Source organism: Polypterus senegalus, chromosome 8 (assembly GCF_016835505.1).
Source record: "Polypterus senegalus isolate Bchr_013 chromosome 8, ASM1683550v1, whole genome shotgun sequence".
NCBI classification, from domain to species: domain Eukaryota; kingdom Metazoa; phylum Chordata; class Cladistia; order Polypteriformes; family Polypteridae; genus Polypterus; species Polypterus senegalus.
In genome coordinates, this window is record NC_053161.1 from 174,986,103 (window position 1) to 175,003,697 (window position 17,595).

At 40.1% G+C, this 17,595-nt stretch overlaps 1 protein-coding gene across 1 annotated transcript; it reads right to left on the bottom strand.

Moving 5' to 3' along the window:
• Window positions 1-415: 415 nt before the first annotated feature.
• Window positions 416-16,952, bottom strand: LOC120533423 (zinc finger protein 664-like). Its single transcript, XM_039760302.1, has 2 exons — window positions 16,508-16,952; window positions 416-1,462 (listed from the first exon to the last, which is right to left on the bottom strand). The coding sequence occupies exons 1-2, from the start codon at window positions 16,917-16,919 to the stop codon at window positions 606-608; spliced, it is 1,269 nt and encodes a 422-aa protein (XP_039616236.1). The 5' UTR covers window positions 16,920-16,952; the 3' UTR covers window positions 416-605.
• Window positions 16,953-17,595: the final 643 nt, after the last annotated feature.

The following is a 17,595-nucleotide window of genomic DNA, read 5'->3' on the forward strand; positions in this document are numbered from 1 at the left end:
AGATTTGTTGGTAGTCTGTATGCCAGGAGGGGAGGCTCAGGAAATCCATTTTTCAGTGTTCGGTCATTGTTTAGCATCGGCTGAAGTTCTTTTATAATTTGTCGAAGTGCTTCAAGATGTGTGTTGTGGGTGACAACAAGGGGGATGCAGTTCTTGTTGTCTTTGTCATTATACTCCAGAAGGTTGTCTCTGGGTATGGCAATAACTCTTCTTATTTGAGTATCTGTTGTTTTGGGGGTATAACCTTGTCTGATGAAATCTTGTCTAAGCTCCTGCAGTTGTTTATCCCGGTCAGTCGGGTCTGAGCAAATACGACTGTACCGTATTGCTTGGCTGAAAATAATGGAGCGCCTTATATGATTGGGGTGGAAGCGATCACTTCTTAGGTAGGTCCGTCTGTCTGTTGGTTTGTGAAAAACAGAAGTTACCTGGGTGTTGTCTTTCAGTTGAACGGTGGTGTCACCGTAAACAGCAATATGGCTTCTCTCAGATATTAATTTGTCAACAATAGTTTAGTTTGCTTACTTTTCAAGACAGAAGTGAACCTCACTCTCGGGTCCTGAAGGATGCTTGTTTTTCTGGACTGATCTTTGAACTGCTACCCTTTATATTACGTTGTGAACTCTAGTGTGTCTCCGAAGATTGCCCATTTGTGAAAATCGTTTACCACATTCATCACAGCAATATGGCTTCTCTCCCGTGTGAACTCTAGTGTGTCTCTGAAGATTGATCTTTCGTAAAAACTGTTTACCACATTCATTACAGCAGTATGGCTTCTCTCCAGTGTGAACTCTAGTGTGTCTCAGAAGACTGATCATTTGTGAAAACTGTTCACCACATTCATTACAGCAATACAGTTTCTCTCCTGTGTGAACTCTAGTGTGGCTCTTCAGAATACTTAGAAGTGAAAACTGTTCGCCACATTGATAACAGCAATAGAACTTCTCTCCTGTGTGAATTCTTTTGTGACTACGTAGGTTTCTCATACTTGAAAACTGTTTACCACATTCATTACAACAATATGGCTTCTCTCCCGTGTGAACTCTAGTGTGTCTCTGGAGACTGTCCTTTTGTGAAAAACGTTTACCACATTCATTACAGCAATATGGCTTCTCTCCCGTGTGAACTCTAGTGTGGCTCTTCAGAATACTTAGAAGTGAAAACTGTTCACCACATTCATAACAGCAATAGAACTTCTCTCCTGTGTGAATTCTTTTGTGACTACGTAGGTTACTCATACTTGAAAACTGTTTACCACATTCATTACAGCAATAGGGCTTCTCTCCAGTGTGAACTCTAGTGTGGTTCTTCAGACTGCTTAAATGTGAAAACTGTTTACCACATTCATTACAGCAATATGGCATCTCTCCGGTGTGAACTCCAGTGTGTTTCTGAAGAGCACTCCAGCCAGAGAATTCTTTTCCAGATTCCAAACTGCACTGATCTTTGTTTCCTGTAGAAACTTTAAAAGAAAAGAGGAAAAAAATTAGCTTAATTTCAATCCACTGCCTTATTATTAACATTAACTCACATTAAACACATGATGGCTGAAATTAGGAACAACCTTTGATAAGCAGAAGCATTTATAAAACTTCGTACATGGAAAGCACAGTCAATTTTTTAATTTTACGTTCTCCATTACAACTACTTCGCAGGGCCACACATATAAAACTTCCTTATGCTCAGCAACATGTGTAAGCCATTTATCACAGAAAAGTTTGGATTTTTAAAACTAGAACTTGGCTTAAAGTTACGGCAAGATATGAGCATTTTTAAGTCCCATGCAGACTTTATTTGTGTTGGCATTTTAGCAACACCTGGAGGAAAAAACGAACTGAACAGATAATCTCATTTCATTGCACATTTCACATTCTGATGTTTCACAGGCTACACAAGAAGTGAGTTTTAATGTATCACAATGACATTTAGGCTCATGATGAGGACTTAATTATAAGCCGATTTAGGCTCCCTATTGTCATCCTCTTTGAAGTGTGTGCTGAACATGTGACTTCATTACAGAGACCATCACACAGAAATCACACAATCTCAGTTGTCTTACAGGTCTTAACAGCTGTGGGTTATTTGGCGATGGCAGCTTTTCGGTGTGAACTGACTGACCGGTGAGGAATCTCTCAGTCACCCTGAGACACATCATGCCATCTGTATGGGGTAGTAAATTTAAGATGTTACAGAGATACATGTAATATCCTTACTATCAGGATGTGCAAGCTGTAATTAAAAATGCAATCTGCAGCAACATCTTCCATCATCAGCAGTGGTGGTCTTCCTTGGCCTATCTGTCCCTTTGTGATTACTGAGCTCACCTGCGCATTCTTTCTTCTTATTGATATTCCACAAAGTTTGATGTCTCTAATGGTATTATTTTTGTTTTCAGCCTCATAATGGCTTCTTTAATTATCATTGGCACAGCTGTTGTCCTCATGTTGAACAATTGCCACTAGAAACTCCAAAGGGTAGAAGCAACCCGAAGTGTCTTAGGCCTACAAAACTAAAGCAATGAAGCACACCTGAGGAATCACAAACTCCTCTGACATCAATTGGCCCAAACATTACGGTGCCCTGAAATGGGGGGACCATGTAGAAAACGTGCTGTCATTTCTACAGGGTATGACTGAAATATTGGCAAATCCCCTTTAAATGAATATGTATAATGTGACTTTAATTAAAAAATTACAAATTAAAATAATTAATTTGTTGAGCAAAGAGTAAATGAAAGAAAAAAATATATATATATATATATATATTTTTTTACACCAAAACAAACATCAAAATGGCTTCTTTAATTCACAAAGGAGAAAAAAGCAATGCATGAGTGATGCCTCAGTGTCCAGGCCTACAGAAGCTGCTGTGACCTCGAAGAAAAATGAGGTTAGAAAACCGAGGAAGAGCGCGGCCATTGTTGTTTCTACTCTATAGGAGAGTGGTAGGTGACACCAGGACTGGTCAACTTTATAACACACCGGTGACATTTATAATCACCATTAAAGGGTATCTACTGTCAGGATATATTTATGTTAAGCAAACTAAAATTTGCCAGGTTTTACTGTCTATTTCCTCTAATGTGTGTGTTCATGTATGTAATTATTATCTTTGTTATGGTTGCAAACATCAAGCAGTCCAAGACTAAACTCAATGAAGAGCGCTATGAACAATACATACAACTGAACTAAAACAGTAGTGTTAGACCAGTGATTCCCAACCAGTGGGGACCCCCCCTTGGGGTTTGCGTGCTTTATAAAAGGGGTCTGCGAAAAAAATATTGTAATGGCTGAATTTTAAAACCTAAACAAAAAAAATAACGAAATTTTAAATGTAGGCACATATATACAGTATATTATTAATAATACAATAATAAAAATGGGTCAACAAATCAATTACAAATTAATTGTAAATGTCAAATTCATAAATATTACCTCAGTCACTTACATATTGCGACGGAAGAATCCGTAAAATTGTTGAGTCACAACAGGTAACAATCTGTAACGTGATGAGACACTACGCCGCTGACGATGCGTGTACATTCTCGTATAATCCGGAAACTTCCAATTCAGCGAACCGAGAACCCCGAATGTGCTCGAAACAACAAGAATAACGTCTGCGGATATAAAAACGCCACAATCAGACAAGGGAGTGTAGGGTCGAATTGAATTGTACGACGCACTTAAGAACCACAAGTGATTTTAATAAGATAAATTGGTAGTGCATAGTGTGTGTAAATATACGTATTACGATAAAGACTTTTTACTTAAAACGTGTGCACATCGAACGTGAAAGTGAATAATTATTTCTCCTTAATTTAATTATGGATCGATGGTTAGAAATTGGTAGTTTTATCAAGTCTGACAATAAGCTGCATGAGCAATCAATTGTTTGTACTTCTACTTCAGTCCCTGGTTTGGTACCAACACAGGGTGATGAAACTGAAAGTGGCAGTGAGCTAACGTCTCTCCAGACTGAAAGCAAGCAAAAAATTGGCGAACATAGTAAGACAAAAGAGAAGAAACGAAAATATAACAGTGACCTTTTACGAATGGGTTTATATTTTACCGAGGATGAGTCAGAAACTAAAGCGCTTTGTGTTATTTGTAATTAAGTCCTGATAACAGCAGTTTAAAACTACGCAGACACATTGAAAGAAAACATCCAACGTACAAGGATAAACCGTAGTTTTACTAATACTTTTCTGTAAAAGTTTTACGATTATGTTTAGGTTTTTCATTATGAATCATTTATTATTCAATATGGAAAGTAAATTTTAATAAACAATCCAATTTTATTGTTTAATTTACTATATCGTAATGACTACATACGGGGTTCACCAATTTATTCCGGTTTTTGGAAGGGGTTCACAAGGAGAAAAAGGTTGAGAATCGCTGTGTTAGACAAATTAATCGGCCTTGAATCAAAATCGGCTTGTAGTTGGTTGACTGATTTCATGACATGGAATATTTTAATCTGAGGGCACGCGCAGCACTGACAGAAAGCACAGAGTGGAAAGTGGTGAAGAAAATAACTGCTGTTTGGAAATATCTTAAAGTATCTGAAAAGAGATAGGAATGTTATATGTGAAGTTTAAAATGAAAAATGTAGGTGTTAGTTGTGGAGTATTAAAGCAAAGACATTTGGAGAAACTAATTTGATTAGTCACTTGTAGGTACAACGCTCGACTGAGCGCATCGACTTTCAGCAATGCAGTGAAAGCAGGAAAACTGTTAAGGAAACAAATGTGTCTTAGCTGTCAATAATAGCATTGCTTGAAAAAAAACAGACATACGATCAGGACAGGACCAAAAAAAAATCAGAGTATCACTCAAAAATAGCAATTTATCGTTTTAGATGCTCAGCCATTTTCTTTAGTAGAAAGTTTAGGATTCCATCAATTAACACCTATAACATGGATGCACGATATACAGTGCATACGGAAAGTATTCACAGCGCATCACTTTTTCCACATTTTGTTATGTTACAGCCTTATTCCAAAATGGATTAAATTCATTTTTTCCTCAGAATTCTAAACACAACACCCCATAATGACAACGTGAAAAAAGTTTAGTTGAGGTTTTTGCAAATTTATTTTTTATTTATAAATAAAAAACTGACAAATCACATGTACATAAGTATTCACTGCCTTTGCTCAATACTCTGTCGATGCACCCTTGGCAGCAATTACTGCCTCAAGTCTTTTTGAATATGATGCCACAAGCTAGGCACACCTATCCTTGGCCAGTTTCGCCCATTCCTCTTTGCAGCACCTCTCAAGCTCCATCAGGCCGGATGGGAAGTGTCGGTGCACAGCCATTTTAAGATCTCTCCAGAGATGTTCAATCGGATTCAAGTCTGGGCTCCGGCTGGGCCACTCAAGGACATTCACAGAGTTGTCCTGAAGCCACTCCTTTGATATCTTGGCTGTGTGCTTAGGGTCGTTGTCCTGCTGAAAGATGAACTATCGCCCCAATCTGAGGTCAAGAGCGCTCTGGAGCAGGTTTTCATCCAGGATGTCTCTGTACATTGCTGCAGTCATCTTTCCCTTTATCCCGACTAGTCTCCCAGGTCCTGCCACTGAAAAACATCCCCACAGCATGATGCTGCCACCACCATGCTTCACTGTAGAGATGGTGTTGGCCTGGTGATGAGCGGTGCCCGGTTTCCTCCAAATGTGACGCCTGGCATTCACACCAAAGAGTTCATTCTTTGTCTCATCAGACCAGAGAATTTTGTTTCTCATGGTCTGAGAGTCCTTCAGGTGCCTTTTGACAAACTCCAGGTGGGCTGCCATGTGCCTTTTACTAAGGAGTGGCTTCCGTCTGGCCACTCTACCATACAGGCCTGATTGGTGGATTGTTGCAGAGATGGTTGTCCTTCTGGAAGGTTCTCCTCTCTCCACAGAGGACCTCTGGAGCTCTGACAGAGTGACCATTAGGTTCTTGGTCACCTCCCTGACTAAGGCCCTTTTCCCCCCGATCGCTCATTTTAGATGGCTGGCCAGCTCTAGGAAGAGTCCTGGTGGTTTCGAACTTCTTCCACTTACGGATGATGGAGGCCACTGTGCTCATTGGGACATTCAAAGCAGCAGAAATTTTTCTGTATCCTTCCCCAGATTTGTGCCTCGAGACAATCCTGTCTCGGAGGTCTACAGACAATTCCTTTGACTTCATGCTTGGTTTCTGCTCTGACATGAACTGTCAACTGTGGGACTTTATATAGACAGGTGTGTGCCTTTCCAAATCATGTCCAATCAACTGAATTTACCACAGGTGGACTCCAATTAAGCTGCAGAAACATCTCAAGAATGATCAGAGGAAACAGGATGAACCTGAGCTCAATTTGGAGCTTCATGGCAAAGGCTGTGAATACTTATGTACACGTGCTTTCTCAGTTTTTTTATTTTTAATAAATTTGCAAAAACCTCAAGTAAACTTTTTTTCACATTGTCATTATGGGGTGCTGTGTGTAGAATTTTGTGGAAAAAAATTAATTTAATACATTTCGGAATAAGGCTGTAACATAACAAAATGTGGAAAAAGTCATGCGCTGTTAATATTTTCCGGATGCACTGTACACTGGCGAGAGGATGGTTCTTTTCAAACGTAGCATTACCCAACACGTACACTGTCATGACATTTTATATACAGTGACATGTGAAAGTGTGGGGACCCCCAGATCAAATTTCTGCAATTTAAAGATTTGGATTAATATTTGTGTTTCTGTAATGGAAGGATTTTTCTCTGTAAAAAGCAAAGGTAAGATAAAGAGAGGAAAGGAATCAGGAGTGCAGATGGGCATTGGTCACTTCAGTGCAAACCCAGCTGCATTACTAATGTTTTGGGAGAAACAGCCGGGAATGTTCTAAAGATACAGCCAAGGCTATTTAAGGAGTTGTTTTTCACTTCGAGAGGCTTTTTTCACATGTAAGCATATTACTGTGTCTTCTAGTACTAGGCACTGCCTCAGTCAAGGCCAAATGCCGTGTCTCGTGGGAAAGGGTGTGTGAGAAACTGATCACTTCTGCATACACTGCTTCCACGTAGGCCGCTTTTGGGCAAGGACACCTAATTAGTATATAAGGGAAGGTTCCGCCCTCAGTTTCTTTGGGCGCTCAACCGTGGGGAAAGGTGCACACCGCCTGGTCTTCTCTTGATAAAAGGCACAAGGGCTGATCCTCTGACGAGACTGACATGCGGGCTCCCTCAGTCTACTGGTCTAGGATGATGGCTCTGGGTCTTTTGATATTTCTGTATATTACTGTAAGTATAAGTTTGTTTCTTTAAATATATTACTGTAAGCATATATATTATTTGTTTCTATAATCTATTGTTACTGCATTATACTATTCATATGTATTTATATGTTATAATTGAATAAGTAAATTTTATTGAAGTATCGGACCTCTTCTCTCTGATTTTTGCTCACTTACTCTAAAGAACCCCTTGAACCATTTTCCCAAATCAAAACAGTTTCATTTTTGCTTTGTAGTACGAGAAAAGAAAGGAGTACTCCACTAATGTATGAGCACCACAGGTGATCTGAAGTTTCGGATAACCTCCCCCACCCCCACCAAGATGTCAGACTTTATAATAAACTCCTTAAGGGCTTTAGTTTGTTCACAATCATCATTAGGAATGGCACCGTGATGGAAATGTCAAAGTTGTATTAATTCTCAGACTCCTCAAACCTTGTCCCACCAATCAGCAGCCATGGGCTCCTCTAAGCAGCTGCCTAGCACTCGGAGGAATAAAATAATTAATGGTCACATAGCAGGAAAAGGCTACAAGGAGACAGTAAAGAGTTTTCAAGGAGCCATTTCCTCAGTTTGTAGCGTTATTAAGAAATGGCAGTTAGCAGCAACAGTGGAGGTCAAACTGAAGTCTGGAAAACCAAAACAATTTCCAAGAGAACTGCTGTTAAGATTGCTAGAAAGGAAATTCAAAACCCCTAAAGCTTCATGAAGATGTTTTGTAGTCAGACTCTGGGGTGGTGATATGCTGTCCTTCTGGTGCAGCGACACCACCATAGATATGATCTTCACGAAAGAGCCATCAGAAGAAAACCTCTTCTTTGTCCTCACCACAAAATTCAGCATCAGAAGTTTGCAGATGAACATCTAAACAAGCCCGATGCATTTTGCAGACAAGTCCTGTGCACTGATGAAGTCAAAACAGAACTAGTTGGCCACAATATGCAAAAGTGGGTTTGGAGTAAAAAAAGGGGCAGAATTCCATGACAAGAGCATGTTTCTGACTGTTAAGCAATAGGAGAAGATCGATCATCTTTCGGGCTTGTGTTGCAGCCGTTAGCCTGGGGGTATTATTCAGTTTCTTAAACTGAGTGTGCGTGAATCACCTTGACATCAGTCTAACAGCCAGAGACAGCAACAATAACATTTATTTATATAGCACATTTTCATACAAGCAATAAAGACCCCATCTTCATACAGAGAAAGGAAAGGTGGACAAAAATCACAGCTTTACAAAATTATTTTCCTTTAACTAAACAAATTGGAATTATTACAAAACAATCTGATGGGAACAGGCCATTCAGCCCAACAACTCTTGCCAATCTGATCCACCTAACCTCTCTAAAACAACATCAGTTTCAGGTTTTAAAGTCCCTAAAAGTCCTACTTTCCAACAAAATACTTATTAATAGTGGCTGTTTTCTGTGTGATGAAAAACTCTTTAATGTGTAGCGGTGCTACTGGTGAATGAAACTTCAACTCCCTACAGTCCCTGCAGTGGCTCTGATTGGTCATTTGCTGAGGGTGCAGGGACAAGAAGGCAGGCACAACATTAAAAGGAGGCCAGTTCAACAGAGGACAAAAAGTCTTTTGTGTTTGGAGTTGCCTATTTGTTTGCATTCCCATGTTGCTACTTGTGTTTTCTCGTTTTTGTCCTGGAGATCATCTCCTGTTTTGGGTGTACAGACTGTCTGGTGTATTCCTGCTGCATGAGGACTGTCTGAGGATTTATTGTCATCCTGTAAAGAAAGGAGCGCTCCTGATCCCATTGACATGTCATCATCCTCTCATCAGCAAATATCAGTAGGACTGGCCTTTACATTCACATACAGCGTGCTGATCTCTGGACTACCTACCGCCATCATTTCATTTCATCAGTTGCAGTTTTCACAGACTTCGTGTGTGGTTTGTTATTGTTGAATTCTTGTTTATTTTATATCGAAGTAAGGGGAACTGGGGTAGGATCATTTTGATTTAATATTTTTTAATTTCTATTGCCGGTTGATTTTTTTCTCTCTGCAAGGGAGTGTGTGCGAGTCGGGCCAAGGCTGGGTGCGTTTCTGGGATCCCCACTGAAAAAATAAATAAATCACCATCTTATCGATGGTGGGAACCTTAGCTGGGTTTTTTTAGTTCACTAGAGATCTTTATGTGGAATTATCCCTTAACAAGTTTCCAACTGTGTCCTCATGTTCTTGTTGAACTCTTTTTAAAGTAACAGCCAGGCTCCACGGCTCTAATTACTTTAATGATGTTAAACACTTCAGCATGCCTCCTCTTAATCTCCATTTGCTTCAACTGAAAAAGTTGAACTCATTTAATCTTTTTTGATAATTCTACCTCTCACCCCTAGAATTAGCTTTCCTCTGAATTTTTTCTAGCACTGCTTAGTATTTTTGGTAGACTGGATACCAAAACTGCACACAGGACTCCAGATGAGGCTTCATCAGTGTGTTATAAGGCTTCAACAGAACCTCCTGTGACTTGTATTCCACACATCAAGGCGCTATATAAACTGATATTCTGTTAACTTTCCTAATGGCTTCTGAACACTGTCTGGAAGTTGATAGAGACGAGTCCACTATGACTCCTAAATTTGTCTCATCAAGTGTACTTAGAATTTTCAGACCTCCCATTGTGTATTCAAACCATACACTGTTACTTCTTATGTGTAATATTTTACATTTTCTTACATTAAATTTCATCATCCAGAAATCTACCCAAGCCTGTATGCTGTCCAAGTCTCTCTGTAATAATTCAACAGATTCTCGATTATCTGCCAATCCACCTATCTTGGTAACATCTGAAAACGTAACCAGCTTGTTATTCATATTCCTATCCAAATCTACTCTATATACAGTACATAAAGTCCTAAGCCTAAAAGTGCAATGATTTTGTGCAGTGATTTTATGTGACACTTTAAATAGGGCTGATTTTAAAACCTACATATATATGTTTGGTATCATTGTTTTCAGAATTTAATGAACTTTAATGTGACATTGTTAGATTTTCAGATTCTTATTCAGTTTTTAGATTATAAACTAAAAAAATATCAAGAACTCACGTCCTGTGAGATGAGACTTTGTGCCAAGTGATTTAACCAGACCTGGGACAGGACATAAAAAACAAAGAGTAGGACAGCTGCTGTAGAGGCTTTTAAATGTTCAAAGCGCTGCACGAGATGAAGATCACACAGCATGGCGGCAGCAGCAGCAGCCAGCCAGCAGCTCATTGAGCAAAGAGGAAGTTTAAAAAAAAAAAAAAGGATTTGTTTCTCATTGTATCAGCATTTAAGAGGGGTTTCAGAATAGTGACCACGTCACCTTAGCATGCGTTCAGACCCCCTCTTCACAATGCAAGCGGCAGAGATGCCAAGTGGCTGGCACATATTGCAGGCCGGGGTCAGCAAGCGAAGCGGTCGGGGGGGCAAACGCTCTAGTACTTAACATTTTCTTACATTAAATATCGTCTTCTACAATTCTGCCCAAGTACTGTATGCTGTCTAAGTCTCTCTGTAATGATTCAACAGATTCTCAATTAACTGCCAATCCACCTAGCTTAGTGTCACCCGAAAATTTAACCAGCTTGTTATTCATATTCCTATCCAAATATTTATATATAATAAAAATAGCAATGGCCCCAGCACTGACACCTATGGGTCACTACTCTTGCAATCACCCAATTATCAGCCAATTTTGATAAGGTTCCTCTCACCATCACTCTCTGCTTCCTGTGTCTGAACCAATTCTGCACCCACCTACAAACATCACCCTGAACTGCCACTTAATTTAGTTTGGTGCCCACCCTCTCATGTGGCACCTTATGAAATGCTTACTGGAAATCAAGATAAATAATCTCATCTGCTCCACTTTCATTGTATGCTTTTGTTTCCTACCCATAGAATTCCAGCATTTTAGTCAAACATGACCTCCTTCATTATATTATGCGGACTGTTCAGAATAACTCCTGTCCTTGCCAGGTGTTGCTCAATCTTATTCTTAATTCCTTTCATTAATTTTTCTGTGATGCACATTAAGCTTACTGGCCTATAATTGCTTGGATCTGCCCTGTCACCCATTTTATGTAATGAAATAATTGCCATTTTTTCAATCTTTCGGAATCTCTCCAGTACGCAACGACTTCCTAAAAATGTGTGTCAAGGGTTTATATCTGTACTCTCTAGCCTTCGTAAGAACTTGAGGGTGAATATTATCTGGTCGTGGTGATATGTTTGACAAAGTAATGGAGCAGCACTGAAACAAGGATGGTGACAGAAGAAGAGCTTGTGCGTTAAGTTAGCTGTGGGGCCAAAATACATCAGAATGGGTCTGATCAGTAAAACTGTTCTTTCCATGTTTTGCCCAAACTTTTCCTTAATAAATTCGTTCTATTAATTTATCTGAGATCCATGTTAAGCTTACTGGCCTATAGCTGCTTGGATCATCCCAATCACCTTTTTTAGAAAACGAGATCATATTTTCCATTTTCCAGTCAACAGAAATTTCTACAGTGTGCAAGGACTTCCTAAAATATGTTGTCACACACGTGGGCTTGGCAGGCAGGCTAAGGGCTTAACCGAGGGCAAGATACATGAACATGCTTTGACAAAGTGCACAAGCCTTTCTTCTCCCTTTTCTGCAGATGACCTGAGGAAAATAAGCCTAAAAAGCTTCCTCCAGTTCCTGTACCCCTTTCCTAGCTACACGTCTCATCAACATGATTTCCTGCTCTTTAATTTTGGACCCACCTCTTCCTCCCCTGCCTTTATAAGAACCCAGCACCTTCCCTCTTTAGTTTGTCCCTTTTGGATGTGGAACCGAGAGTACTCTGGAGCCATCTTTTTTTTTTCTTGTACTGTGTGTTATAATATAGGGTGCGGATCCCCAAATCTTTTTCTGCTCTCCCTTTGCATTTTGACAGCGTCAAAGGTTTATATATGTATTCACTTACCCCCTTAAGCACTTGAGGATAAGTATTATCTGGTCCTAGTGATTTGTTTGAGTTCAGCCTATTTAATCTGAGCAGCACTTCTCTCTCTACAATTTCCAAATCTCTCAGTACCTCCTTAGTAGTCCCAGATACCACTGGGAGGTTATCCACTTGCTCACTTGTGAAAACTTCGGTCTATGAATTGTAATTCCCCTTTATTGTTCCTGATCTGCTTCACCTCATTGGCTTTTCTTTTATTACTAAAATACTAAAAACTCTCTTTGGTGCATCTTTTTGTCTTATCTGCAATATTCCTCTGTAACTGCATTTTAGCTTCCCTGATATATTTCTTAATGATTGCCCTCTTACTCTAAATGCCCTACTGTTAGCATTGGGGTAATTAGTCTTCTATGACTTATTTAGCTATTTTTTACATTTGCAGATTCTTTAATCTTATTTACCCACTGCAGAGTTCTTATTAATTTCTTTAAATCTGTCCTGCATCATGTCAAATGTCCATCTTCTTCCTAGTAAGGAATCCCCGTTACTCTGGACTGTTTGCTACGACACCAGTTAATTACCGACTTGCTGGCAACAGCAAAAGCTTTCTCTGCCCACAAACAGAAAGGTTTTGAATACAAGTACCTTTACTAAACATTCAACTAGCTGTTGTGTAGATTCGAAAAAAAAGAAAAACAAATACAGGGGGTCCTCGGGTTACAACGTCTTGACATACGACGTTTCGAGTTTACAACGCTCACTCCCATAAAAACGTAAAAAAGTTGAGAAGTGAGTGTTTCGGCTTACGCCGTTACCATCGTACTTATAGACTACATGGGCGAACTAGTTTGGTTGCACGCAGTGGAAGAATACACAGTAACGCGGCGTATGAGTGAGGGAGTTGGCAAACTAGTTAGGTTGCACGCAAAGGAATTGTTTCATTTGTGTTGCTTTGTTTGGCAAATTTATTTGGCACTTTTCATGGCGCCTAAACGAAAGTCAGTGACATCAGATGGCAGTGCTTCAAAGAAGAGGAAAGCCATCACGATGGAAGTGAAATTAGACATTGTAAAGAGATCAGAAGGTATACAAAGGAATTTTTTTTTTTACACTCATTTTTGTCATTTTTTCTGTTACTACAGTACAGTATATTTATGTCCTTTACCTTTTTCTGTGGCTTAGTTGTGTTTTTATGTTCAAAAGTATGATTTTGCAAATGTGTTAGGATAAGAAAGGGACTTAGGCTAAGGGTGTGTTTCGACACCAAAATTCAGGTTACATCACTTTTGTAGGAACAGAACTGTGTCGTAACCCAAGGATCCTCTGCAGATGAACGGTATGAAACACCCTCAGTGTTCCTTAACGGTAACCACAAAAACAAAGTTTTCAGGAGCAAAACTTACATTTAACTTACACTCACAGAAAAGTAACACGTACACACAGCCTTTTTCACTTTACAATGCAAGAAAGATGTTAGCGGGTCACTTCACGGTGTTGCTCCAATTCAGTGCTTCAATTTTCCATTCTGATACTTCTTAAAGGATGTCGCAAGGACCTTAAAACATCTAAAGAGCTGTGTAAAACAGGAAAACGCAAACAAAGCATTTTGAAAGTCTTTACAGAGAGCCAAACTGCCTACAAAAATGGAGCAAATTCAGTACTGGAGTGGGCATCCTGCAAAGATCACAGTGTGAAAGCAGAGGGGAAAAAAAAACACAAAGGGGAAGAGCAAAGGGCCTGCAGAAAAAACTGTGCATGAGTCCATATAAAGGAAAATAAACTGCTCAAAAAAATTAAAGGAAGACTTTGAAAACCCATAAGATCTCAATGGGGGAAAAACATTCAGCTGGCTATCTCTACTGCTATGGACTGAAATGGTGATGTGTTAGGAATGAAAGAATGGCAGCCACATCGTTTGATGGAAATGAAAATGACCAACCTAGAGAGAGCTGAATTCAAAGACACCTGGAGAATCAAAGGGAAAAAAAATGATGCAGTAGGCAGACGAGTCCATTTGGCCGAAAATTCATTGCAGCAACTCCAAATTATACTCAGTAGTTTGTATGGCGCCCATGTGCTTGTATGCATGCCTGACAACATCCTAATAAGACGACGGATGGTGTCCTGGGGGATCTCCTCCCAGATCTGGACCAGGTCATCACTGAGTTCCTGGAAAGTCTGAGGTGTTGGATGGACCGAAACAAAATGTCCAACCCAGAGGTTTTCTATTGGACTGAGGTCAGATGAGCAAGCGTGGGGGCCAGTCAATGGTATCAATTCCTTCATCCTTCAGGAACTCACAAACACGTAAGGCCGTCGTGCACCAGGAGGAACCCAGGAGCCAAAGCACCAGCATAGGGTATGACAAAGGGTCCACGGATTTCATCATGATACCTAATAGCAGTCAAGGTGCTGCTGTCTAGCCTGTAGAGGTCTGTGCGTCCCTCCAAGGATATGCACCCCCAGAAATACCATCACTGACCCACCACCAAAGTGGTCATGTTGAACGATGTTATAGGCAGCATAATGTTCTCCACGGTTTTTTCCAGACCCTTTCATGTCTGTCACGTGGGCTCAGGGTGAACCTGCTCTCATCTGTAAAAACCACAGGGCGCCAGTGGTGGACCTGCCAATTCTGGTATTCAATGGCTAGTGCCAATCAAGCTCCATGGAGCCCGCTAGAGGACATCGGGCTCTCATGAAGTCTGTTTCTGACAGGAGCACAAAGGAGCAGATACCGGTGGGTCCTGCTGATGGGTTAAGGACCTACTACGAGGGGCCCTGTCCAGCTCTCCTAGAGTAACTCCCTGTCTCCTGGAATCTCCTCCATGCCCATGAGACTGTGCTGGGAGACACAGCAAACCTTCCTGGCAATGACAGGCACATATGGATGTGCCATCCTGGAGAAGTTGGACTACCTGTGCCAACTCTGTAGGGTCCAGATATGGCCTCATGCTACCACTAGTGACACTGACCATAGCCAAATGCAAAACGACTGACAAAACAAATAAGGAGGGTAAAATGTCAGTGGCCTCCAACTGTTAAACCATTCATTCCTGTTTTGGGGGTCATCTCATTGTCACCCCTCTAGTGTACCTGTTGTTCAGTTCATTAACACCAAAGCAGCTGAAACTGATAGCCCAGATGTTTCATTGACTTGATGCTATACTCTGGTTAAAAAGTATTCCTTTAATTTTTCAGAGCAGAATATAAGAATGTTGTTTACAGAAGGACAACAAGGAAATCAGTACAATCTAACAAAAACATCACTGCACATCTCAAACGTGTATAAGATCATCTCAATGTTCCAGAACAAACAATGTTCTGTAGATGAACAAGGTAAAAGTTGAAGTCTTTGATCAAAACACATGACACCATGTTTGGAGGTAGGAGACAACTGCACATTGATACTAAAGCCTCAACAAGGTGAAGGAAGCATCATGGTTGGCCTGCTTGTTTCTTCAGAGCCTGGAGAGCTTCACACGATCAAAGGGACAGTGAATTCAAAATATTATCAAGAAATCTGACAGCAAAACATTAATATAGTAGAAGCTTAACAAAAGTTGAGCCATGACACAGGACAATGAGCCAAAACAAAGGAATAATAATAATAATTCACTGCATTTATATAGCGCTTTTTTCACTACTCAAAGTGCTCAGCAATTGCAGGTTAAGGGCCTTGCTCAAGGGCCCAACAGAGCAGAGTCCTTTTGGTATTTACGGGGTTAGAACCGGCAACCTTCCAATTGCCAGTGCAGATCCCTAGCCTCAGAGCCACCAGGAAGAAATCAAAAAAGACAAAGTTTTTAACAAAACAAAATTGGTGTTCTGGAACGGCCAGTAAGAGACACGCGATGCTGTGGCCTGACCTAAAGAGTATTGATCAAAAAAGAGCTCTCAGGAATAAAAGGAACCAATAAGGTTTGGACAGAAGGTATGGATTAAAATTCAAGTCTGATCAGCAGCTGCATGAAAATTTGGTGGAGGCCATTACCATTAAAGAAGGGTCAACCAGTCTGGCCTGTATTTGGAGCATAGTTGAAGATCAGACCACACTGTTAAGATGGAATAAAGCAGATATCTAGAGAATTTCAAATGTTTTTTTTTTTTGTAGCTGTATATTTGTATAGAAGTCTTTACCAAGGACATGTTTAGAACTTTTGCATGAAAAATTGCTAAACCTTACATAAACATTGATGAAATCTCAAACTACATTTAAGCACACAATAAAACGCAGTATTTCTCATAAAAACCGCAAGACCTGACCTTTCAAGCTCATAAACCCCAACCCTAAAACTTGCCCATTTTTTATTTTACACTTACTTTTTCCAGACTTCGTTGTAGATGGTGGCCGATTTTCCTGAGTTCTAACAGATGCCGTTTTCTTAGTCCTCTTTGGTTTAGACTGTAATGATTCAGTCTTCACATTGACAGAAGGCTCTGGAGATGAACAGTGTCTGCTTTCAGAAGAGTCTAACCAGGTCTCCGCTCCATCTTGACACCCATCATTAAGGTTGTCTTCTTTTACACTGTCCAGATTTGTATGGTTAAGCGTCTCAATACTGACAGACTTCTCTTCAACTTCTTCTTTAATGACCACTACCTGCACTTCACCGATCTCCTCCTTAATGCTCAGAATTTCCTGTTCAAGGCAGATGGACTCCAACTCACAGTCCTCCTCCTTAATATCCATGATATTTGTGTCCACATCACAGCTCTCCTGTTTCAGATCCATTGAGATGTTCCAGTAAACATCAGCTTTTTCTTTTTCTCTGTAAAAACAATAGGAATTAACTTCACTAAAACTTCATCACTTAGATCTGAAGTCACTTGAATGTCATTTCACAACACCCTCTCTGTTAAGGTTTATATAAAGATTGATCGTTCATAGCATGCTGACAGTAACACTTTATTTCAAGTTATCAGATGTGAAACAATCTTGGGAGCGAAGGGAAGGTCCAACAAGCTGAAACAAGACAACCAATCTGCTGTGGGCAACCCTAAGAGGAGAAACCAGATAAGTAGCAATCACTTACTAACCTTCATGAATATTCTACTTGATAAGAGAAGAGAGGTCAGGTGGTATGCAGGGATGACTGTTATTGGTATCAATACTGCAGTCTGAAAGCTGGTATTGATACCAAAGTCAGAACACTTAATATCGATCTAAAACTACCTTGTAAAGAAAAGTTAGATTTGTCAGTGTATCTTTAGAATGTGGGAGAAAAATAATCTATACTAATAAAAGGCAATGCCCTCCCTCCCTCAGTCACTCATCACTAATTCTCCAACTTCCCGTGTAGGTAGAAGGCTGAAATTTGGCAGGCTTATTCCTTACAGCTTACGTACAAAAGTTGGGCAGGTTTCATTTCGAAATTCTACGCGTAATGGTCATAACTGGAAGCTATTTT